We start from the raw sequence: 25,928 nt of genomic DNA, 5'->3' as shown, positions 1-25,928 counted from the left end.
ATAGCAGAAAACAAATAAATTTCCACAATAGGTATACAAATAATACTGTGTATGTTTATAAAACTGATGAGAAATAGACATAGGCAGGCAAATAGGTTATCAGCCAAAAAACTACCCACAATCAACCTTTTTTCACTTCAAACTCAGTCTTTTGCCATCTTCAGATCAAACAGAAAACTTTATTTCTGACCAACTGGCCATCTGCAAAATAGTCATTTCCAAAATTTAAGCCTGGGGACTGGTACCTTTGCCAGTAGCCTGGCCTATTTACTTCCCAGTATACCCTGACATTAGACCGACCTGAATTTTACAAGCTGGAAAAGATTATGCAACAGTATATAATTAAACCTAAATATGTAATTTAAGAAAGAAAACAAGATGTAACATGGAAAGAATTGCCACTGGGTCAAGTTCAGGTGGTAAATTAGGATGCAAATAACACTTACTGTGCTTTTCTTTCAAATACAACCTGCTTTGCATTGTGTGATACAAGCTAAGCATTTTCCTTATTAAAAAGAATTTATTGGTAACTCTTCAATTAAGAACACATTTTTCAAATTCTTCAATGAACAACCAGGTGAAACCCCAACAAAGACACAGATCTTGGCAATACTTATTAGCATAAGCCCAAAGCAGCACCACTTGAAGGGAGCCAGTGGGGTCTTGCTCTTCTCCCACCTCTTCGCAGGTTCGGCTGTAGAACCCCTCAGCGGCAGCCTGCTGGCTAGAAACTCGCACACCACAAACGGGCAGTGACGACTCTGTGCTTCCCCCAGTCGCAACCTGAGAGACCATAGCGACACTGCGTACCCTTAAGTGTTTGCAACACTTTGTGTCAAGGCAGAAAACCAGGAGAGCAGGTTACAGGCCCAACTGGGGGCGCCCGTTTACCCCGCCATGACCGAGGAGTGCAGGGTTCTGAGGGCGGGCTCCCCTCAGCATCCCCCTGCCTACAGCGGCCTTTCCGTCCCTGCCCTGCCTCCACGGCGTTGGGGACACTGAAGGCGAGGCGGGAACGTTTGTCCTCTTCACCTCTCGGAGATGCCGAGACGGGAAAACGGTGCTCGCCTTCCCCCGTTCGGACACAGCGAACTACAGCTCCCGAAGGGCTGCGAGCGAGCGCCAACCTCGCTTCCTGCCCCAGTCTCGCCTCGCGTGGCCTGACTCCGGCCGTGGCGGGAGCCGATGGGGGACGCCGGAAAAGAGCCGCTAGTGCGGTGCCCGGTGTGCCTGCGTGAGCTGCCCGGCGTGCGCATCAACTCGCACCTGGACCAGTGCTTGCAGGCCGGGAAGAATGAATCGGAGCCGGGCTCGTCGCCCCCCTCCAAGCGGCTACGTCTCGCCACCGCACCGGCGGGGAAGCCGGAGGAGGCCCGCCCGGCCGCCGCTAGCCCCGTCTTCTCCCTCTTCCACAAGGGCTGTGACGGGGGGCAGAATTCAGGAGCCCCTGGCGGGAGGAGCGGGGCGCGGCGGGAGGAGGCCGCTGTGAAGTCGGAGGAAGGAGGCTCGGCGGCGGCGGGCAGCGAGCTGGCGCTGTGTGGGGCGAGCCTGGCGCAGAGGCTGGAGGGGAAGCCCCTGGCCGAACAGTTGCGGCCGGACACGCTGGGGGACTACGTAGGGCAGGAGCGGGTGTTGGGAGCACAGACTCTGCTACGATCTCTGCTGGAGTCTCACGAAGTTCCCTCCCTCATCCTCTGGGGGCCACCGGGCTGCGGCAAGGTGAGTGCTGCCGCCGGGCCCCCACCGCTGCGCAGGCCCTGTCCGGCCCCGCCGGCGGGCGGTAATCCCGGGACAGAGGCCTTTGGCCATAGGTTCACACCGTGCAGCTGAGGCTGGATGTTCAGGTCGTTTTCGAGGCTTGACGGACTTAAAGAGTAAGACCTGTTTAGTTTTCTGAAAAACCGGGTTTTTCCTGTCTTTTTGGTTGGCTGATGCCTCCAACTTTCACTTGGGTTACAAAAACACACCTTCCTCCTGAATAAAATAAAAGTGGCTCAGCCCCACCAGCCCAGCTCCCTGCAGCTTACACTTTGGTTTACACACATGCTTTGGTACACTCGAGAGCTGTTAATTAAAACACAGAAGCTGCAAAGCTTTAAAACAGCAACAATAAAATCTATAAAAATTACTGGGAGATGGGATGAAATACTGGCAGACTGCCAGTATAGAGGTTTGTTTCAACTCAAATTATAGCCTCTGACAGAAGGCAGCCCTAGGGCAGAAGGGAGCCGAGGCTGTGGCCAGGCGCTCATGCGCATCTAAACTGGGTAAGTGCCTGCAGGATCTGACTCCTGCATGTTCTTGTTCTGCTTCGATACTGGGGCAAACCTGTGATGAATCCTGAATTGCAGCACAGCAGTGGAGGGATCCACAGCTGTAATGACAGAAGGAGCAAATGAATGCCTCAGGTGTAATCAGGGAAAAGTGCTCTAAAGATCCTGCCTTCACTTTGTGCATTTTTTGTGTATTTTACATTGAGGGGAGGGCAGGGGAGAAACTAGACAAGCAAGATACATGGTTATGTCATTATACATATACATATGTCAGTGTAATGTGTGCACAGTGCTAAGTTTTGTGTACTATGTATATGGATGTCTTGGCTGTGTGAACATGTGGAAAATCTGGGATAGGGAAAATAATGACCAACAGATATTGTTAGCATGAAGGGACAGAACAGCAGCTTGCTCTTCTCAGCATACTTACTGGAAGGTAAAAAGAGAGTTGATATGTGTGGTATTTGACTAATAATACAAGTTAATTACAGTTAATAAGGAGCAGGTATGAGAATAGTTGATAGATGAATACTGTTATCAGTGATGCAACTCGTTGTTTAGGCTGGATAACATACACCTGAAATGAACCAGCTGGTAAATTTTAAAATAACAAGGTAATATCAGAAGGAGATCAGAGGAGATGAGGTAAAGAAGGGCTGTTTCTCAAAAAAAAAAAAAAACAACCCAACCCCCCCCCCCCACCCAAAAACATTTAAACAGGGGAGGTGGATTGACTGAGACAAAATGGCCAGAGAGAGGTGGACCTGAATCCTGAGATAAATAGGAATATACCTTGCTGAATGAGCAATATATTCAGGGGCCTGCTTTTGTATTTGTTCATACTCTTCTACCTGTCACTAGTTATCTGTGCCAACAGTGTTTGCTCTTTCTTGTGGCCCTTTTTCCTTAGGAAGTATAGTGACATACAGTGGTAACAAATCAAAGGCCACATACAGTCTCTGAAAACTAAAACTGAATTCAGTGACATTTGGGTTGTAATCTGATGACCCCTCCATTTTTTAATTATAGAATCATAGAGTTGTTAGGGTTGGAAGGGACCTCAAGGATCACCTAGTTCCAACCCCCCTGCCATGGGCAGGGACACCTCACACTAGATCAGGTTGCTTTTTTTGTGAACTTTTGACAGCTTGTGTCTCAGGTCTTCTTTGGGAACCTTCCTTCTGTGATATGTTTTCCTATTTATAATAACAACAGAGCTTTTGTTCTCCTTTCTGCTGACCTGTCTTTCTCACACATATCCCCTATATGGATCCATTACTTGGAAAACTTCCTTCTCACAGAGCTGTAATACTCCTGCTCCTCAGTCATCTCACTTGCATCAAGATTGTGCTTTTCGCTCCACAAAGTAGTAGTTCCACAATTCATGTTTTCTCTCTCCAAGTGCTTAAGCTGTTGGGTAGCTCATCTTTTTCCAAAGTTACTCTTTCTCAGCAGTCTATATGCTTTCAGTTGGCTCTTGGTGGGACTATCCAATTCTGGCTGAACCAGAAATGTGTACTATAAAAAAATTGAGCATTTCCCCTCACTCATGCTTACCAATATTCCTAGGACAGTGCTAGAGTTTAGTTCTCTCTCAGGCATTCTTCCTCATAAATCATATTGTCTGTCTCAGATAAATGTCTGAAAGGAGTATCCTTTACCAAGACATTTTTTGTTAAATTTCTGTCCTTACAGAGTTAATATGCAAAGCAAAGTAGGCCACTTAAAAATGGAAAAAGAAGTGTGTGGTTGCCTGCCTGCCTCATTCACTTACTATTTGGATTGTCCATACAATGTCAAAAACCCCCAAAACATTTCATGAGGAAATAACCTGAAAAAAGTGGAGGATGGATGGATGAAAAATAGCCTATTTCTCTTTTGCATGAAGAATCACATAACTTAGTGCTTGAACTCAAAAGACCTTGTGAAGGAGAAATAAGTATTCTCACTGCCTAGGGACCTGGTTGGATTAATAATCTAATAAACTCTGTTGAGCATCTTGTTTTTTCAGTGGGAAAATATTAAGAACTAATTGTATGTTATGTAGCTTCAAACATAACAAGCCCACATGCTAAGCTCAGTCGTAGAATCATAGAATCAGTCAGGGTTGGAAGGGACCACAAGGATCATCTGGTTCCAACCCCCCTGCCATGGGCAGGGACACCTCACACTAGATCAGGCTGGCCAGAGCCTCATTCAGCCTGGCCTTAAACACCTCCAGGGATGGGGCCTCAACCACCTCCCTGCACAACCCATTCCAGGCTCTCACCACTCTCATGGTGAAGAACTTCCTCACATCCAGCCTGAATCTCCCCACTTCCAGCTTTATTCCGTTCCCCCTAGTCCTATCACTACCTGATAGCCTAAAAAGTCCCTCCCCAGCTTTCTTGTAGGCCCCCTTCAGATACTGGAAGGCCACAATAAGGTCACCTCAGAGCCTTCTCTTCTCCAGACTGAACAGCCCCAACTCTTTCAGTCTGTCCTCATAGGAGAGGTGCTCCAGCCCTCTGATCATCACCAAAGAAAATAGCCTTACGTTAGAGGTTAGGTGCTAAAATAGGAGTATAATTAGATATGTTGGTCTAAATTCAGAGTAAGATGGGCATAGACTCCTTAAAACCTTTTCGTGCTTCTGCTACCCATAGTGTGGTTATTGCAGCCCAACTGTGCTGTTCCATTTCTACAGCCAACTGCCAGCTAACTGATGCTGCTTTGAGAAGCGTAGGACAGGACTAAGTAAAAGTAACTGGAGGCGGAATTAATCCTTGGTGCCAAATTTCAAATTCATTTATCAATTATTTATCAATCTGAGAAGTAGCAGTTCAAGACAATTTCTAAGCAAAAAGAGAATACTCGGCTATCAAACATCTATAAATGGCAGTATTTCATATTGTAGCTCGGGTAATTTTTGAGAATTTTTGTCATTAAAATAGTAAGACTAGATACCCAAGGGAAAATACATGTGCTTTGCATTGCTCTGCCCATGTTGATTTCAGCCTTAGTTGCACTTGAATATTTTGAATTTCCATCTTTATTGAGTCTTATTTTAAGGGAGTGTGATCTTTGTACTTTTAATTTGTCATCTTCATTCCTTAGGAAGTCAGGGTGAAAAGGCTGTGAGTCTTTGTTTTCATTTTTGTCACTATTAAGCGTTGAACACAAGGATATATTTTCTGGTTTTAAGAAGCTGACCAGGCACAGGCGAGAAGAAGAAACACAGCCTCAAAGAGATGCCGTGGTGATTAACTTAGGAACAGTTAGCTTGTTCATCCTGACGATGCAAATTTTTAAAAGCCTGCATGAATCCTAGTGTAATCCGAGTAAGCCATGCTGTGATTTACAACACCTTAATGCAGGGATTTAGATTTTTGCTTGTCTGCCACAGGGCACCAATTTTAGGAAAGAGTTAGTGGGGGGACACAGTGTAACTTGAGCATAAAATAATTTTACTGCCACAGATATGGTTTAAGGCTGATAAACCTGAACATTCTGCATTTAAATACAGTAAGCATTCCCTGTTATATTTGGTGTTTAACAAGAAACAAGAAAAAAATGTAGGCAGCAAGTGTCCAGAACCCATTCCCTACAAAAGATAAAGAATATTCATGTGTGATTTTCTCAGGGCTGTCATTGCAGTCCAGTACTGAGGAAAAAAACGCCAGCTTGATACGAGTACAAAACATTTAAAAACCCCAGTAGATTATCTTGGAAATTTCTATCAAGTCTCCACTGAGTCTATATTTTAGGGCTCCATTGTATTTCCTTTATTTGTTATAATTCAGAACTTTAATGTATGACATACTGAAGCAAAGACTGTAACTCCAACTTAATATTTCGCTCCCTGCATATTTATTGTCCCTTCCTACTAGTGTTTTCTGATTTGCTAATTCAAGCGATTACTTAAATAGCCATCTGATTATTTCAGGGTATTTCTTAAAGTCATAGAATTGTTTTGGTTGGAAAAGACCTTCAAAATCATTGTATCCAGATACTATCTAACTCTACCAAGTCTGATGCTAAACCATGTTCCTCAGCACCACATCTCTGCAGCTTTTAAACACCTCCTGGGATGGGAATTCAGCCACCTCCCTGGGGAGCCTGTTCCAGTGTTTGAGAAACCTTTCACTGAAGAAGTTTGGTCGAATATCCAACCTAAATCTCCCCTGGTGCAACTCGAGGCCACTTCCTCTCATCCTATCACTTGTTACTAGGGAGAAGAGACCAACCCCCACTTTGCTACAATCTGCTCTTAGGGAGTTGTAGAGAATGAGAACTGCACCCCTCATCTTGTCTTATTCATTTGAATTAATGAGTTATTTTGATGGATTCCCATGAGATTTTTAACTGAAAATGTGTGATGTGTTTTACAGTAGCATAAAGTGAAAGTCCAGAAAAACTGAAAAATGGGGTTTGTGTTTGCAGTTGCTTGGGAAAGTCTTTGGATTCAGAGTGTGCTTGATTGTCTTTTGCCAATTCAAACGAGGAATAACTTTGGATAGCTCTCTATAGAGAAAAATGGTAGAGAAAATACAGTTGTATTTATAAAGCAGTTGGAATATAAGGAGAGAAATCTAAATGCAGCGAATGGGGGCACAGCTCCATTTCAGTAAATACTGTGCAGTGACCTTGCATCTGTTGATGCTGGTTGGACTTGGGTTCTGAAGTGCTGTAAACAACATGCTGTGGCTGTTGTACAGTGACACCTTACTCCTCCAGTAGTCTCACAGTGGGCTATTTGGGATGTGAGGAACTAAACAAGATGGGTAAGAATAGCATCTGCCCTTATATAAATGCCAGCTGCTGCCACTTTTGATTGTGTTTATAGATGGTGCCCCTGGGCCATGTTCATCTGCTATCCTGCCAGTTTCCTTTAGAAACAGTTCAGCTCCTGTGACACAGCCTGGTGCCTTGTGGGCAACTCAGCCATTTGGTAGGACAGACCCCAGCTTTTTAAGCTGCACCCCAGGGAACTACTCCCCTGGCATCCAAGGATACTGGCACTTTCATGTCTCACTCGAGGCAGTGAAATGGGAGTGTGGCCTTTCCTGACTGCATGTCAGCTTACTTTATAGCCCTGTTGCACTCAAAGGGAGTGTTGAGGGTCAGGAGAGGCTGTTGATGGCAACTCTATGTAAGCAAAGATATGAAAATATCATCCCGAATAAAGGAGGAGGTAAAATTACAGGGGAAGTCATGTTCAAAGGGCAGCAGAAAAAAGCAGGCTGCTAGTTCAGAACCCTGGTAAGGTAGTTTAGACCCTACAAGTCCATCAGTGCAGCAGGCCCATTGGGCTTGTGTTTTGCACCAAGCTGTCAATCTTTTGTCATTCCTGCCACAAACAATTTAGAGCGTGGTTCTGGACAAACCAGCCAGGTCACTTGGTGAGGAAGCCCATGTGCCAACTAGATTATCCCCTCTCAGGAATAATCAATGCTGTGCTGCAGTCTGTACACTAGTGCGGATCTGTGCCAGATCTTCTTTGGTCACCTAAGCACACCTAAGTTCTCCCGTAAGTGTAGCATGAATGTCAGCTCCTCATGAAGACAGCTATGAGGCTGGAACAGAGCAGCCAGGAGCTATTCTATACACCAACCAGGAGCTCTCTGACATGATTGCTGGACACAGCATAGATGTAACCACAGAGACCATGGGTTTGCTGTGACTGACATGGAGAGTGACTGTTTTGCTAAATTCTGTAAGGAAAGACTCCATGAATAGGCAGCCTTAGGCACATCCACAAACAAGGTCTACCTGGTCTTTAAACAAGAGTGAGGTAAGAAAGTCTTCCTAACTGGAGTCTTCTTGACTACAATCTGACCATATACACTAATCTCAATTTTTTCAATTCCACTTTCTGAAGAGGGCTAGGCAGTATTACTCTATATAATTGGAAGGAGGTTTGGTGAGCTAATGGAGTGGGCAGAGTTTACTGTCCTGGTAGGACCACCTTATTCCTAAGACAGTTAATGTTACTCACTGGACAGCAGCATCAATAGGATGGCTTAATTTGTACTTGCTTTGTACTGTTTTCTTCCTGCCATGGTTGTGAGGTGGCATTGACCAGTGGAAGCACAGAGAGTAGGGTATTAGGTTACACCCAAAGAGAATTGCCCACTCAAAGAGACCTGAATATATAGAAAATTCTTCTACCAAACCAGCAAATCTTACTGACTTATCTGTGCCAACAGGGCTGTATGGAGCCAAGCGTGCTTTGTGGGTTACTTCATGTTACGTTTACCATAACTTGTATCAAATTCTGGGAGAACTGGTAGCATAGCTGCTGGGAGTAGGCTTGTTTGGCTATTTTTGTGTTTGTTCGGTGGATTCTTGTAAGTCTTGGATGGTTGCAGCCTTTGGGAAAGGTTATTCTCATTTGGGTTAACGTGAAGAAATTTGGAAGACGGTGGAGGAGAGTTTCAGAAGTTGTGTGGGTTCTGCATGTAATGAATCTGGAAATTAGTGACTACAAGGCTCAAGTTGGAAGTGTTACTCATTAGTGAGTAATAGTTCATCATGAGTTTCTTGCTGGATATGTTTCCACATTTCAGAATGGCTCCTTGTGATGGCAACACTTTAGCCTGTCAGTAAGGTCTTGCCATTTTCAGCATAAAACTGGAGATGATAGGTGTGAGTTTGGACAGTTTGGTGGGATAATGGAAAATTAACTGAGTAATTTCTGGGAAGGGCAAGGACATTTGTAAGGTGCAGTTTTTAATGAAGTTAGCAAAAGGTTAGTTTGCAAGAACACTCCTCACTGATATTATTGCCACTTAATTTAGGGAAAGCTCCTCTCTGTAAAGGGAAAACATAATCTGAAGAAGAAAGATCTATATAAAGAAAGGAGGAGAATATCAACTTTTCGAGATTTTGTCTTCCTGCATATTGTGTAGGATCTGGTGTGGATGTGCTCATTTAATTAAATTACATCAGTGTCACTATTTTAAAACGTATTAATCAAACCTACTTCAAAATCTATTTCAGATTATGAGCGATATTCGGTACATTTTCTTCTCCCATATTCTATATCAGATGCTTTTCTCCTTATCCCTCAAATACATTGGCCCTGAATTTGGTGAAAGTAGGGGTTTAGCATACTAATTGCAGTTCTGTACCAGTGCCTTCATACTTAGGCCTCTTGCTTAAAATAAGTCTCCACAGGGTTATGTGTTTCTTGGTTGTAACCTGATAGCAGTAAAGAGGGAGAAAAGAGTGCAGCATGTTACTGACTTTGGCTGAGATGGTAGGAGGAAAAGCAGCATAAAAAAATAGTGTTCATAGGAAATAATCAGGCTTTCACAGGAACAGAGAATCATACAATCATTACGTTTGGAAAAGACCTCTAAAATCCAGGTCCAATTGTCAACCCAACTAAACCATGTCCTAAAGTGCCATGTCTGCATATGTTTTTTAACACCTCCAGGAATGGTGACTCCTATGCTTCCCTAGGCAGCTTATTCCAATGTCTGACCAAAGGTTTGACCTGTATGTGACTTGCTGGATGTTTGATGGTGCAGAACAGAAGGAAGAGGCCATGGCTGCTGCCTATGTTGAGCACTGTCCATTTGAAAGCAATATATGTTGTTCTTATTACAACCTTTGTTGACCTAGAAGTTGGCAGAGCAGGAGAGGTACTGCTTGAGACCTGTGCAGCAGTTTTTAAATAGATTCTTGGTGTAATAGTAACTTTCAAACAAATCGCTGGTTTTTTTCTAAATTAGGGGCTGTAATACAGACTCCTGTGCATGTGTTTATAAAACAATTCCTTGCTGCTTACTTTAAACAACAAAACTATCTGTAATTTGGTGAATGGCAGCCAGAATGCAGTATGAGCTACCAGTTCAAGTGGACCTGCAAGAAGAGCATCCACTTGATTTATTTTCTCCCCCCTCTCACACTGCCACTTTTAGGGTAGGAAGAGGTACATTTTTCTTTTTCATCCTCACATTTGATGTACTGGGGGCTTCCATGCTTTCGGTGATTTTGAAGGCATGAGTACATCCTCTGAAGGTACATTTTGTGTTAACATGCTTTTGTAAGGAAACACCAATTTTGGTTTTATATTGCTAGCTCTGTTTCAGAGATAGTTTCACTTTTTTTCCTTGCCTTCCTAAATCCTCCTGATTGCTGAGGCCTTTGCCGTAAGTGCTTTCCAGTGTGTCTTTCCTATCTTGAGTTCTGCAGTGATACAAGGATGAGAGAGGCTGGTGCTTTGAGCTCCAGGGAGTGAGAGAGGATCTGACACAGGGTGCAAGTCTTGTGTCAGGACATGAAATGACACCTCTTTGGAAGCCCCTACTAAAACTAACGCATGAATAAACAGTAATACATCCTCCCCTTTAGCCTCCCCGTTCTCTTGGGCTGGTTGCTTTTCCAGGGATGTGTTAAAGGGACAGAGCAGTGCTACAGTACCACTGGTGACCATGTGGTGGGTGGTTGATTCTGCAACTCCCCTGCGAGAGGATCAGGTTGGCAGCACCTGTCACTTTAACCTCAGTACTTGGATTATCTTCTGAAGCGGCTTTGTCAGCACCTGTCCCACTCCTCATCTGCTGTGGCTCTCCTGTCTTTAGTCTCCTTGGGCTTCTTCTTTAATAGAAGATTGAGAATTATGGAAGAATCACCTGCTTTTCTCTCTAGCAGGACTTTTAAATAGAGATACAACCAGTTTTACTAAAGGTTGTGAAGGAAAGTCTGAAAATTATGCCTATAATGTCTTCAGGTGCAGTAAATCTGCCTGCAAGGTAGTACCTGAGATTGCTCCTGTGCTTTGGTAGGCTCTGTGAAGTTCCCTATAAATAAATTCTGAGCTGAGGGAGTTGTCTATAAGGAAAGAAAACCAGCACAGCTGCTCACTAAAACCAGCCAAAAATCTGTTCAGTCAGCTGCCTTTTATTTCCCTGGGCCAGCATTTGGTTGTTGTTGACTATTTAGACTTAAAGAGCTATGATTTCTTGTATATACAAACAATTTTTCAGTACTAACATCCTCATGATTTTGTAGAGACCTGGTGGCTGATGAATTTCAATGTTATGTGTAGTGGAAACAGAAGAGTTTTTATTTAACAGCATTGTAACTTTTTATTTTTTAAATGTGGTTGCACTGTAAACTCTCCTGCAGATGTCTTGGAGCAGTGCAGCTCCTTTATTCATTAACATCCAAGCTTTATTCATTAACATGCTCTACAAAACAACTGCACAGCAAATTGCAGTCACCCTGTCTGCTGCAACAGACATGTGTTTGGCAAACAGTTCTTATTCTGTGGTAAAGGAGACAGCTGTCATTGCTGGCCTTTTCAGTATTGAGATGGAATCAGTCTGGGATGTATAAGTGCAAGCATTAGAAATGCAGTGGTGGAATTGGCAGCTGCCTCTCACAGGAAGTTTTTAAGTCTTCTATGTGCTAGAATAACATCATCTAAAATACTTTACTCTGTAAACTGTCAACACTGTTGCTGTCCAGAATATATGGCTTTGTTCTTTACATATTTCTTTCAAATTAGTACTTTCTGTGTCCAAAACCAATTTTACAAAGCTTTCTCCTGTTGCTGTTTCAGACTACACTGGCACACATCATAGCCAACAGCAGCAAAAAGAATGGCACAAGGTTTGTGACACTGTCGGCCACAAGTGCTAAGACAAATGATGTTCGAGATGTCATCAGCCAAGCCCAGAATGAAAAAAGACTCTTCAAGAGAAAAACCATCCTCTTTATTGATGAGATCCATCGTTTCAATAAATCTCAGCAGGTATTGTGCTGTACCTGTTTTTCAGAAAAGCCTTTGTCAGCGCTTGTGTAACGTTTCCCACTTTGCCTTAAGATAATAGCTCACTGTGGGCTTTGGATTTTAATGTTTTTACTAGATTAACTGGGGAGAAACATAAAAAATTCCATAATTGATTTCCAGTTAATGTTTAGTTACTGCAATTCAAAGATTCTGATAAAAAAGCTGAGCTGTAGCTGCAGTTGACTTACGTGCTGGGCTTTAGATGGTGGTTTTTTTGGTATTTTGTTTCAGCACAGCCATGTTAGTAATACTTGTTGCACACATCTTCATTTCAGCCTCCAGCCTGGGGGTAGCATTAAAAATGTCTAAAATGTGAGTGTGAACATGCCTAAAGTGTGTTCATGTTTTTATGTTGCCCCCTCTTCTCTGTGAGGAAAGAGAAAAATACAGCATGGCATGGTACTTTGGGATTCTTTTTTTTCCTTTTCCTAGGTATGTTTTCTTTCATCATAACCATGGAAAGCTTGAATTCTGTACTGCAAGTTACGGCTTTTACACTGAACTATATTGCAATCTTCCTGTAGTTTTTTGAGACGTCCTTTGGAATTACGAAGGGAATTGTAAACCTAAAGGTTGATTCAAAGAGTATGCAGAAGTAGCCTCACTCTTTGTTGTATTTGATAAGGCAATTTCATGATATCTTTGACAAGCAATAAACCACAATCACGTAAATAAACGAAAAATCTGCAAATTTTTTACTGTTTGCTTTCAGCAGGTGGGGTCATTCTCAGTTCAAGCATGAGTTATTAAGCTAAACATCCCATAACGTGCTGCGTGCTTGAAATTAAATCATATTGATAGCTGAGCAGATGAGCTGCCTTGTCAGTGAGGTTATTTGTCATATCACCAGGAAGCCCAAAGACTCACAAGAGGCAAAACCCCGTAGCCTACTCACATGGGATGTTTCAGGTTGTCATTGATCGAGATCAGCTTTTTCTGCTTCCCTCCCATCTTCAGGACACCTTCCTTCCTCACGTCGAGTGTGGGACGGTGACCCTGATAGGAGCGACCACAGAAAACCCTTCCTTCCAAGTGAACGCTGCTCTTCTGAGCCGGTGCCGGGTGATCGTCCTGGAGAAGCTCTCAGTCGAAGCTATGGAGGCAATTCTGCTGCGGGCCGTCAGGTCCTTAGGAGTCCAGGTTTTGGGCCAAGGCAAGCAGCACAGCAGCTCTGTGACTGGCAGTGACAGCAAAAGCTCAGAGTGAGTACTTTATGGGCTGTGCAGGGTGTTAACGCACACGGTCCCAGGATTTGTCTGCCTGCCAGGGAGAGAATGGAGCAGTTGAGGGGTGGGAAGAGAAACTCTAGCTAGTAAAGAAAAGAAGTGGCAGCATATGGCAGGGGCAGGGGATTACAGGAGAGAGAGAATTCAAAGCACTGGCTCTCTCCATCCAAAACATAATCTCACCCTCTGGACTGGAAGAGAGTTTCATACTTGAACCTGTAGCTCCTGACTCACCCTCCCAGGATATTTAAATCTGTTTTGCTGCTGAGAATTTGCTGCAGAAGCCTGTAGCTGGGTCTTTGTTGTGTTCTAATGTGTTCTCGCTACTATCTATAAAAGCATGATGTTAAGTGATTAATGGGGCATCCCTTCTTATATTTATTTGGAAATGTTCAACAGAATTTTATTGTCTTGTGAGAAGGTTTTTTAAAATAAGATCAGGGAGGACACTACTGTTCTTCAGTTGCAGAATAAGTGCTGTAGTGTGGATTATCATGTGCTGTGTGGCAAGAGAGCTATTGCTGAGATGTTAATAAATTGTTTTAAGAGATATTTTGTTTTTCTCTGCTCCTTGTTGTCCAAGCCAGATAGAGTCATATTTGGGAGAGTTTTGGGAAAAATAGAAGCCCAAATTTGTCCATAACGGTTGTTACCTGACCTCCGTAATAGCTAGCTGGCAAATAAGAGCAATGCTTGGTACTGTGCTACTGTCATGCAAGTTATTACATTTCATGTTGATGCTTGTTTGGACTGGTAATTTACAGTGTACTGACATTGTGGTGATTGGGCAAGCACTCAGCATGAAATAAATCAGAAGGAATCCGCTTTGTCCTTTAGCTTTATCACAGAATGTAAACACCAGAGTAGCTAACCTGAAGGCTGAGGTCAGAATAGGGGCAGAAAATTATTCCTTTTTTTTAGTATACCCTGCCTCATGGTTTTACCCATTTGTAGCTTTTACTTATTGCAGCAATGTGAATTTTAGAAGAGAAGGCAGCGCTGCATGTCAGCTGTAATGCAATGGCACAGCTGTGGCCTGTAGCTACACCCTGAATGTGGTTGGGAGACCTTCCTTTCTGTGCAGGATTAAAGTACAAGGCATAGTTTCAGCTGCAGTTGTTTGGGTTTGGGTTTCGCTAGACTCTGCGTACATGTAACCTTCCGTTAGCTCTGGGTGATTTAAACAGCACAGTGTGGTGCTTCATCAAAATGAAAGAAGTCTGGCAGGCAGACTCTCAGACTAGCAGTTACAGAAATCTGTCCGTGAAGACAAGAGGGCCTCACTCCTGTGGCCCATGTGGGAGCCAAGCATTTAAAAATATAAAAATGAGGTTCAGAATTTAGGAGCATTTGTTGCGTTTTTGTATGAGGTCTTTCTTGCCTTCCCTGCCACTATCTCGTGCAGGTCTGTAGTTGATACCATTGCTGACTAGTTTGGCTTTTTTAATTCATTCTTGTTCCTCACTGTGGTTCCAGTTTTGGTCTCCATGTTACATGCTCCTTCTTGTTTCACTGTCCATACTATTTCTGCTCCTTCATTTTCTCTCCATTTCCTACTCTTCAGGAGCAGCTGTGTCTTGTCTCTATGAGGCACAGCTGTTGTTCGATGCAGGCAAGTAACAGTGTTCCTGCTGTCCTCGGGGGGTAATGGAAGTCACCAATTGCAGTTGAATTGGCTGTTCACTGTGCTCACCAGAGTTGGAAAAGGAGCTGTAAGGCAGCATGTCCCCAAATATGGGGCATGCCCACTTTGAAAGTGCTGCAGAGATCTATCCAGAAGGCACAAAAGATGTGCACATTGAATTTTGGATTTAATTCCCCATGTGAGTCTCCCTTCCCAAACCATGAAAGTGTAGTTTCAAGTCCTGCATGTGCTGCTTGGCCTCACTTTATCAGGTCCTTAGGAGTCCAGCAGCCCAACAGAGGAAAACCTGGAGAAAAAGCTTGAGGACTTATTTCACTTTCCCATGTTTTCCATAGACCCACTGTGAGAACTCAGGAGACCCTTCACCTCTTGCTGCACTTCTCAACTCTTCCTGTCGTGTTCGTTTAGAGCATGTGCTGGAATTTGGCCTTTTTCATGTATTTGTATAGTCCTGGCACACTTAGAGGGGTGAATGGCCAGAAGAATGAGCTGCGTGCACTGGGATGCCTTTTCTCTCTTAAGATATTTTTGGTGCCCCACTGACTATGTTTTAATACCTGTTGCTGTTTAGAAAAAATAACGTAGGATGCATATATGGTTTACAATGTAAACAGTCCTTCCAGTTGTTGCTTTTTAGAGAACATACAATAGCAGCTCTTACTGCTGTTAGTTCAAAACATCATGCTAATTATATTATACCTTGCTATATTCTCTCACATGCATATGGATAGCTTCCTACCTTTTCACTGTCTTTCCAATAAGGAATGTGCTAGCTATGAAATGCTGATGAAGTGAAACCCTGTGAAGTTCATCTGGCTGTAGCAGAACTGTGCTCTGCCAAAACCCTAGCCCTAGCTTCCATTCAATTTAATGAGACAGGTTATAATAAGGGAGTTGAAGAGATGATAGCTCCTGCCCTACCTTTGAAATACCATCACTAGCATAATGTGCAAGGAGAGGAGCGTGATAGGACTCACAGTGATGGGCATTCTGTTGCAGGTTCCAGGTGTACATAGAGGAGAAAGCTCTCAGTACCCTAGCCTACCTTTGTGATGGTGATGCAAGGACGGGACTGAACGGACTCCAGTTAGCAGTTCAGGCCAGATTAGCAGCAGGGAAGATCACTCCACTGAACCCTATCGAAAGTGGTTCTGCAGATGGCATTCTCATAACAGAAGAACATGTAAAGGAGGGGTTGCAGCGATCTCACATCCTGTATGACCGAGCAGGTAAGTACCTGATACAGTTTATAAGATGCAGCATTCTCAAGAGCTGATAGCCTCCTTTAATTTCTGTGTCTTCTTCCCCATTCATACCAGCTGTTCTGATGAAAGTGGATTGAAATTTGTCCTAAAAATTACTTTCCTTTACAGAGTAGCAGGCTCACCAAGAAATTCCTTCTAAACAGGGTTTCTTTCTGCTTACCACTTGGGAAGTGTAGATTAGCTGAAAGACATACTTGCTTTATTTTTAGAGCTGCTTTTAAAGGTAATGAATTTTGTTGCTTGCTTAGGGCAGGAGGCATAATTGCATTTAAGGCTTCCTAATGTGATAACCACTCTTGCTAAGTTTGTGACTTGGCGATGTTGGGCATCACAGTAGTTGGCCACTACCATTTTTCACTTGAGAAAGGATTAAAAATTAGAAAGTAAATATTAGAGATTAGGTGAACCTCCTCAATACATATGATGGTTCTTCGGCAATACTTTAGTCACCCTGCAGTAGAGTATCTAATGATTATGCCAAGCAGTGTTTTAAGAACCGATTTATTTTTGGTTTGCCACCATATCTGATATACTCAAGTAACTGTCACTGCTGAAAACCTCTGTTGAGGGATTTCTTAGGGTATAACATATATGCCTCCTTGCAGCCTTGTTGCTGCAAAGAGGAAATGATGGCTCGTTGGCAGGAAGAAGTCAGTTGGACACATACTGATCTGATGGCAGCTGAGAAGTTGAGGGTAGGTAGGGGAAGGGAATAAAAATATGTTATGTTGTCTGCGTCAGAAAGAAGTAAAGCATAGGAGGAAGCAGGAAATCTGACCAGTTTACTAGTGTGAGTCTCTTGCACCATGTAGTCCCTTGAGTGTTTGCTGTCGCCTTGTGGCCGCTGTCACACAGAACTCTTGGCTGTGTCCATTGCTCCCAGCCCTCCTACACCCATTTGCTCTGTTAGAGGTGGCACGGAGTGCCTCTTCCTGAGTCTAAGTGGCACGTGTCAGCCGTGTGACAGAAATGCTTTGAGATACGTGTAGAGGGGGTTTTCTGTCCAAGATTTTTTTGATAATGTAAGGTAAAAATTCTGTTTTTCTTGATTGTACAAATGCCATGGAGCCTACCAGAGATACTGTCACAGTAGCATGTTGGCTGAATACATGTTTTTACAAATTTTTCTCCTCTGTGAAGTAGCCTATGTCTTGCTTGGCCACTGTTGTCTATAGCAGAGATAGCTGTTTGTCCTTTTAGGTACAAAAGACTTCAGACAGGCTGCTGTTTGAATAAAGATATTTTTGTAGCATGCTTTATCTGATACTTTTTGAATCGCAGTCCACAGTCCTGTAATACAAAGTCCTTCAGCCTTACAAAGTTGAGGGACATGATGCTGTCTGATGGTGAAAACAGCAACAGACATTTGAGTCTGGTGTGTTTGTGTAGAAAGCACCAAATAATTAATTAGTCTTCAGAGTTGTGTAAATGGAATTCACATTTTACACCATTAATTATTTTGTGTCCTCTTCTGCAAACTTTGCTAAATGTGTGTAGTTGGGCATTCTTTTATGTGCTTTCCAGTCATTAGGCTGTTCGGATCTGAAGGGGACCTACAAGAAGGATGGAGGGAAACTGTGTACAAAGGCCTGTAGTGATAGAACGAGAGGCAATGGCTTCAAACTTAGAAAAGAGCAGCTTTAGATTGGATGTTAGAAACAGGTTCTTTACTATGAGGGTGGAGGTACACTGGAGCAGGTTGCCCAGGGAGGTGGTTGGGGCCCCATCCCTGGAAATATTCCAAGTGAGGCTTGACAGGGCTCTGGGCAGCCTGATCTAGTTGAGGCTGCCCCTGCTTACTGCAGAAGGGCTTGGACTAGATGACCTTCAGAGGTCCCTTCCAACCCAGACCATTCTGTGATTCTATAAAGGATATGTGCAGGATGATCCCTGCATCTTAGATGGAAGGACAAAGAAACAGCTCTAGTCAAATCTGACTGCAGCAGCCACCTGTAGCCCCTTCAATGTGAGAGGAAACAAGCCAGTCAGATTTTAGGTTTTAGTAGCAGGGATTTAAAATCCTAATTTTTCTTTTTTTTTGAGAAAATGATGCAGCAACCAAATTAATTGGAATTTAACTGCGCATGGACAGCAAGTAAGTTTTTAAGATAGCGTTTTATTGTCTCTTCTTTCTCTTATGTGTTGTGTCTGTCTGCTAACACTGACTGGATAGCAAATGCCAAGATAAATGTCAGAATAATGACAGGATTTTGTCTCACTGTCTATGTGGTAACATAACTTCAGATATGGGGAAGACTGGGAATGTGTTAAGCTGAAGTTGTTTTTTCTGTAATCCAGAACATAGTTGTTCCTTCCTCCTCTATGGAAGAGGAAAGAGAAGGTATTTGACATCATCATGGCTCATGCCAGCTTGATTGTTTTCCGCTGGACTGGAATGAAAAGTCTTTTTTTATCCATGCTCTTGCTCTAGTCTTTCTTCTAAGGCTTTATTCTGTTGCTTATCAATGAGCAGTTGATGTTTACTTTTGGCTAAGACAGAAAATAAGGTGAAATGGGGACTCTGATTGTACTTTTGTCCACTGCCTTATAAATAGAGATTCTTTGAGGAGTCCAGATATTAATTATGGTCAGTGAATGAGGCCTTTTCCCTGTCATCTACATTTTTGATAAATTAACATCTTAGTTTATCTGGAGAACTCTTCATGAGCAGTTTAGGGACATAAATTAACAAGATTTATGCATCCCTATAGATAAGATACTACACAAGAGGCTTTGTAGAGGACAAGATTTTCTAGTGTCTAGTTTCTCTTTGGAATGGTAGCTGCCTTTGTGGGAACTACATAGAGAAAATGTATTTTGATTCCAAAAACTCTTGAGCTTTGATTTCAAGAGTCATCTGAGCTGCAGAACAGCAGTGATATCAGAGAAGTTGATATGTGTCTCCAACTGAAGAGATGAGGCCAAAATTTGTACGTTTGCTGACCAGCCTGAGAGACAGAGCTAATGAATAAAGGTCTGTAAAAAGTTTGAATTTTCTTTAAACTACTTCTAGTGTCTCACATAGAATATATGTAAACCTTTTTTTTTTAAAAGAAATGTAAAAAGCCTTTGGCCAATGCACATAATTGTATTTTCTTTAATTGAAGCTGCATTTAGAGTACAGCTGCAGTTCTTCTCAACATGTCTGAGTCTGGTGTAGGAATGTTGTCATCAGGTTTATGAGTCAGTCACCAACATTAACTTTGAAGGAGATAACAGGAAAAAACTGTCTCTTAGGCTGCTGTACTCTGAAGTTCCCTGCAAGTACATTCTCTAGTCTAACCTACCCACTGGATTCCTTCTGCCTCTCCAGCTGGTCTCCCAAATTGACACTTTACAGTAGTCAAAGCAGTGTATAAATGCACTGCAGCAAAAAACAAACAAAGAAAAAACAACCACCACAAAACCCCCCACCAAAACTGATAAACAAAAACAAGACAAAAAAAAACCCACAAAACCCACAAATAAACACCTGTGTGAGTGCAACCTCTGAAGATATTTAGAGGCCGTCTTCTTTTCTTGAAGAGGCAAAGACACCTCCTCCAAGAGGATGGTGCGAGTTCAGCTGCTGGGGTTTAATTGCTACTAACCCAAGTGTTCAGATGGAGCACGAACACATTGTTTGTGTTGGCAGAAGTGATGACTGCATACCACAGGGCTCTTTGTGTGGAGTCACAGCAGAAATAGTTGTCTGCAAGCCTGCCTGCACTGGCAGAGAGTGTGTTGAATTCCCCATGGGACTGCAACACAGGAAGATGGACCCAATTTCTGAGCTAGGAGGTAGAGGTCTTGCTGGCTTTGAAAAGAGCAGTTGCAGCAGTATGGGCGTTTTGTTTTTAACACTCATGCATGTGACCTTTTATTTTGTAGTGCTACAAGCAACAGTGGTGTGTTCTGATATGGGCCTCAGGCTCTAAATCCTTTTAGCTGTGAGGAGAAATGCTAACAGATGGCTGTGCATGCAGCCAGTTGCCTCTATGATTCACAGTTAGCTGTGAGCCAAGGAATGCCAGGCACTTAACAATGTAAAAAAAAAAAAGATGATTTGTGTGGAAAGTTTAACAACAATATTGCAGCAAAATACTCTTACAAATTTGATTAAAAGCAATGCATGGGAATCAAAACCAGCTGCACAGAGTAAAATTGCAAGCAGGTTCTCGTTCAGTGCTTGCAATGTTGACCCTCTGTAGCCGTAGAAGATCTGTGGAATGGCTTTGTTTCTCCTTGGAGTCCGTATCTAATCATGTATTAAACTTTCACAGAATCACAGAATGTTAGGGGCTGGAAGGGACCTCAAGAGATCATCTGGTCCAACCCTCCTGCCAGAGCAGAATCACCTATACCAGGTCACACAGGAACATACCCAGGCGGGCTTTGAATATCTCCAGAGAGGGAGACTCCACAACCCCCCTGGACAGCCTGTTCCAGTGTTCTGTCACCCTCACAGCGAAAAACTTTTTCCTCATGTTTACATGGAATTTCCTATGCCTTGATTTCCTATTGCCCGTTGTCCTGCCATTGGGCATCACCAAGAAGGGTCTGACTCCATGCTCTTGGCACTCACCCTTTACATATTTATAAACATTGATGAGGTTACCCCAGAGTCTTCTCTAAGCTAAAAAGCCCCAGCTCCCTCAGTCTTTCCTCACAAGGGAGATGTTACACCCCATTAAGCATTTTTGTGGCTCTGTGCTGGATTCTTTCAAGCAGTTCTCTGTCCTTCTTGAACTGAGGGACCCAGAACTGGACACAATATTCCAGATGCAGCCTCACCAGGGCAGAGTAGAAGGGAAGGACCTCTCTTGACCTACTAACCACACCCCTTCTAATACACCCCAGATTAGCACTGACCTTCTTGGCCACAAGAGCACATTGCTACCTCATCGTCATCCTTCAACAGAGAATCACAGAAAACTTTAATGCTAAAAAAAAAAAATAATCCTTGTAATTCACTCAGTCTTCCCATTCCTTGTTTAGCAGTCTGGTGTTTCAGGTTTTGTTTGTCTCTTGTTACAGTTTTCAGGACCCTTCCAGTAATGCAGGTGTCCACAACAAAACTCAACATCTCTGAGGGCTTTGCCAGGGTTGTGTACTGCAGTCTCTCCAGATTGTGTAATGGGCCTTCACTGCACATCCACAGCAACGTTTCCTTTTTCCCCCTATGTAAATGCAGCAAACTTGTGTTTGATTTACTGTATACTTTATTTTCAAGTTTTAGCTAATAAAAAATTTCTTTTTCTAAAATAACACTAGTGTAGAGTACTGGATTTCTCTGGTTCTTATGTCATCTTCTGAGAGCTGTGTGTGTCCAGAGGCAATGGCCAGTTTTTGATATGTACTAATACTTTACTCCTTGTCATTTAGGAGATATTTATAGAGAGTCTTCTTTCTAACTGCTTAAAATACCTGGTTTTGTTTGATGTGTTTTATTTTTTTTCTTTTGAAGGAAATGTTATTAGGGTACTAAAACTAAATAGTTTTCCTTGCAATGTTAAAAATAAACAACATCCTCCCCTTCATTTGCAGTTGCTCTGTTATGCTTCTGTAGTTAGTAGAATGTTCCAAGTGTCAAAGCATGAAGATGTTGAAAACATTAATCACAGAAACTTTCAGGTTGGAAAAGATCCTTGGGATCACCAAGTCCAATCAATTACTCTATGAGGTTTACCCCTAAACCATATCCCCAAGCACTACATCCAAACCACCTTTAAACACATCCAGGGTTGGTGATTCAACCACCTCCCTGGGCAGCTCATTCCAATGTCTGACTACTCTTTCTGTGAAAAAATCTTTCCTAATGTCCAGTCTAAACTTACCCAGTTGCAGCTTGAGGCCATTCCCACTTGTTCTGTCACTAATTACCTGTGAGAAGAGACCAGCACCAGCATCTCTACGATGTCCTTTCAGATCTCCCCTCAGCCTCTTTTTCTTCAAACTGTACAGTCCTGGCTCCTTCAGTCACTCTTCATAAGATTTATTCTCCAGGCCCTTCACCAACTTGGTTGCCTTCCTCTGCACTCACTCCAGTACACTAAACAGAACACTGAACAGTACACTAAACTCACTCCAGAACACTAAAATCACATACACATCAGAAAAACTTGAAAAAGCTGTTTACCTTCTATGATTTAGTAAATATTTGCTGTTTCCTTAAATGCATTTCACTCAGTTTCCTCCTGACAGCCTTGTGTTTCTCTTCTCCCCCATTCTAAATAGGAGAGGAACACTACAACTGCATCTCTGCCCTGCATAAGTCTATGAGAGGCTCAGATGAAAACGCTTCCCTTTACTGGCTTGCTCGAATGCTTGAAGGTGGTGAGGATCCACTCTATGTGGCAAGGAGGCTGGTGAGGTTTGCAAGTGAAGATATAGGTCAGTATATGCAGTGTTTCATGTTGAAATACAATGTTGAATGAAGATCTGCCATGCTTCAGGTTTCCAAAAAACTGGTATTTGAGAAAAAACAAACCCCAAACTGCTATATGCAGAAAAAAAAGGTGCAAAATGCTGAACTGCTTCACATCCTGTCTGTTTGTTTTAATGGCTCTGGAAGATGGCCTGCAAACCTCTGACTGGATAGCTGTCTCCCTAGTTGTAAGGCATCTTGAATTGACTTATCCAAAGTAGCAGAAGCAGCAGCACTTTTAGCACATACGTGATGGGTAAAGTTATGAGGTCTGGGTAAGCTACATCTTTACAGTGGAATTTCCACATTTCTTTCATATTTCCAGAAAATAAGGGAATCTCATACATAGGAAGCTGCTGCTCAGGCTGCCACCATCTGGCAGCAGATTCCCTGTCTAAATCATATCCTTGACTTAAGACTTTTCTTTGGGGGGAGGAGACAGGAGAAAGAATGCTGTGGATGGAGTGAGTATATCTTACGTACTACAAAATATTGTACCAGGAGTTCCAACATCTAGAAAGCAACTTTAAAACATGCATGGATAACCTTCCATCTCGCAGGAAGGGGAAAAATAGAAGAAAGAAGAACCAGTTACTAAAGTAAACTGATTTTAACCTGCTTTTTCTGATCCCTTTTTGTAGGGCTGGCAGATCCTCTGGCTTTAACACAAGCAGTTGCTGCTTATCAAGGCTGCCACTTTATTGGAATGCCAGAGTGTGAGGTAAACACTTCATTAATTTGAAAGTACTGTAAACGCTATCTGCAATTTGAAAGTGATTTGAAAGTACTGTAAACCCTATCTAATTATAAAAAGAGATTGCAGGTACAAGGCAGATTTAGTTAGTTGTTCATTCAGCGTGTCCCTTCTGTGACAAAAGAAGATTGCAGCTCCTCAGGTAAGTGTTGTGGCATGAAATAGAATTCGCTGTGTATTTGTTGTTAAAGTGTGCTACGTGTACTAATATGGTTTTGCTTTGTACATTTTTTCCATCTCTGTTACAGATAATATATTCTGATAGTCTGAAGGAGATGTTCTTTTCTAGTAGTGAAAATTATGAAAAGCTGTGTTGCTAAATAGTAATAGTCATACTATAGTAGCAGGCAGAGGTCAGTTTTAAAACATAATCCCTGTCATGCTGCAGAAATAACCTGAATAACAGGCCTTTTTCCAAAGAGCTTGGAAGAACCTATTTAGCATTTTCCCTCTTTCTTTTTTTCCAGGTGATTCTAGCACAATGTGTAGTGTATTTTGCCAGAGCACCAAAGTCCATCGAGGTATACAAGGCATATAGCAACGTCAAAGAGTGCCTGAGAATGCACACGGGACCTCTGCCACCTGTACCGCTGCACCTCAGAAATGCCCCAACAAAGCTCATGAAGAACTTGGGCTATGGTAAAGGCTATAAATATAACCCCATGTACAAGGAACCTGTAGACCAGGACTATCTACCAGAAGAGTTGAAAGGAAGAGACTTCTTCAAGGAACAAAAAACATGATGACCTGATTATACCGGAATGGAACTTCCCCAGGTGTTACTGTGGTGGAAAGTATTAAACCCCTGCGCCTTTTGGATGCTTTCTTTCCCTTCTGGTTTTACTACTGTCATTCTGAAGGTGTTTCATGGTGATTTGCAGTTAAGCAGCATAGAAATTGAAAAAATAAGCTGTATCAGTGTAGTGCTGTCACCCTCTGGTTCAAAGTAAATGAGGTCAAAATGAGGAACTTGTCTTTCTGGCTCTTGCTGTGAGACCAGAAATGTTATTGTGCTGCTTTTTAAAATCATTACCTATTTCAGTTTTTGAGAATGTTTATTTTCCAGAAAAAAAAAATAGCAATTTGTATCCTCCCTACTAAAATAGGATAACCAAAATATAATTACAATGTAATTACTGCTCTTATGATGGTCCAGAGACTTTTTTACATTTATTAAACCAATAAAGTTGTTAAAAATAGCATCTCTGCCTTTGTTTAAACATTCTTATGACACCAGTATGGTTTTGAAAGTTTGAGGTTTCTTTAGCATTCCTACTTTCCAAAGTTTTAATGACTGTTCTACTTCCAAAATTACTTAGAGTAGCTGAATTAAGTTTGAAGTTGCATCACTTAAAGTTTTTATTATGTTATGACCTTATTGCCATCTACAACTGCCTGAAGGGAGGCTGTAGCCAGGTGGGAGTTGGTCTCTTCTCCTAGGCAACTAGTGACAGAACAAGAGGACAGTCTCAAGCTGTGCCAGGGGAGGTTTAGGCTGGATGTTAGGAAGAAATTCTCACAGAGAGATTGGCCACTGGAATGGGCTGCCCAAGGAGGTAGTAGAGTCACCATCCCTGAAAGTGTTTAAAATAAGACTGGATGAGGCACTTTAGTGCCACGGTTTAGTTGGTTAGGTGATGTTGGGTGATAGGTTGGACTTGATGATCTTGAAGGTCTTTTTCAGACTGGTTAATTCTGTGCTTCTGTGAAGGTGCAGGTGCTTATTTATTGACTGCAGAGAATTTGGTGCTGTGTGGAGCTCAGATCAGAGGGGTTGCCACAACAACACATCTCTCACAGACCAGGATCTGTGCTCTGAGAATGCAGTTTAAACCAGGAAGCCAACTTCAACTTTCCTGTAGCAGGAAATTCAGCTGATGACTCTTGTTTCAAGACAGATTACTGCACCTTGACCCTGATCAAAAGTTTTCAATATACAACCTGCAAAGCTTTTGTATTACTGTCTTCTCTCGACCAAAGGGTGTTTGTATTGGAGATTAATTTTGTTGTGAGGGTCCCAGCTTGGTATTCTCCATATTAAGTTCTGGATGGCAAAAACGTAGGGCTTAAGAGAAGGATGTAACTGAAATGTTTCAGAAATCAAACTGATTGCATTAGTGCTTACTGTTATTCTTCCTCACAGAGGAACTCTTCACAGCAGGATGATTTAGCAGGGTAGGAGCTACTACTCCCAAGTCTTTGTCCGCATGTAGAAGAATGGAAACATAAGGGAGTGTGTGTGTGTGTGTGTATAGGCAAAATTGTCTGCACAATCAGTCAACATTTATTTTAATTCTTAAGACACAGAGAATTGATGTCAATAATTAAATGCCCCATGATTTGCAAGCTGACCCAATCAATGGAATGGTAAGCTTCAAGATGTTTTTGTGTCTTACAGGTGTGCAAGAGGTTGGTGTGCTTCCTTTTGCAACTGGCAGTTAGAAGTGCTGGGCTAGTGCAGTCTGAGGTATTTTTCCAATCCGAGGTATTTTTCCAATCTTCTTCTCTTCTACTAGCCAAAAGAATGAGATCACCTCACCAGGTATTTTTCATTTTGCTGCCTACTAGGATTTAA

General features: G+C 42.5%; 1 protein-coding gene across 1 annotated transcript; it reads left to right on the top strand.

Annotated features, from left to right (window-relative positions):
- The first annotated feature begins 1,185 nt into the window (after positions 1-1,185).
- On the top strand, positions 1,186-24,096 carry WRNIP1 (WRN helicase interacting protein 1). Its single transcript, XM_054381970.1, has 7 exons — positions 1,186-1,719; positions 11,827-12,018; positions 13,015-13,259; positions 15,928-16,157; positions 22,410-22,565; positions 23,241-23,320; positions 23,821-24,096. The coding sequence occupies exons 1-7, from the start codon at positions 1,186-1,188 to the stop codon at positions 24,094-24,096; spliced, it is 1,713 nt and encodes a 570-aa protein (XP_054237945.1).
- Positions 24,097-25,928: the final 1,832 nt, after the last annotated feature.

The sequence above is a fragment of the Indicator indicator genome, chromosome 6, assembly GCF_027791375.1.
Source record: "Indicator indicator isolate 239-I01 chromosome 6, UM_Iind_1.1, whole genome shotgun sequence".
Classification (NCBI taxonomy): domain Eukaryota; kingdom Metazoa; phylum Chordata; class Aves; order Piciformes; family Indicatoridae; genus Indicator; species Indicator indicator.
Note: the sequence above shows the minus strand (reverse complement) of the source record. Positions and strands in the feature narration are given on the sequence as shown.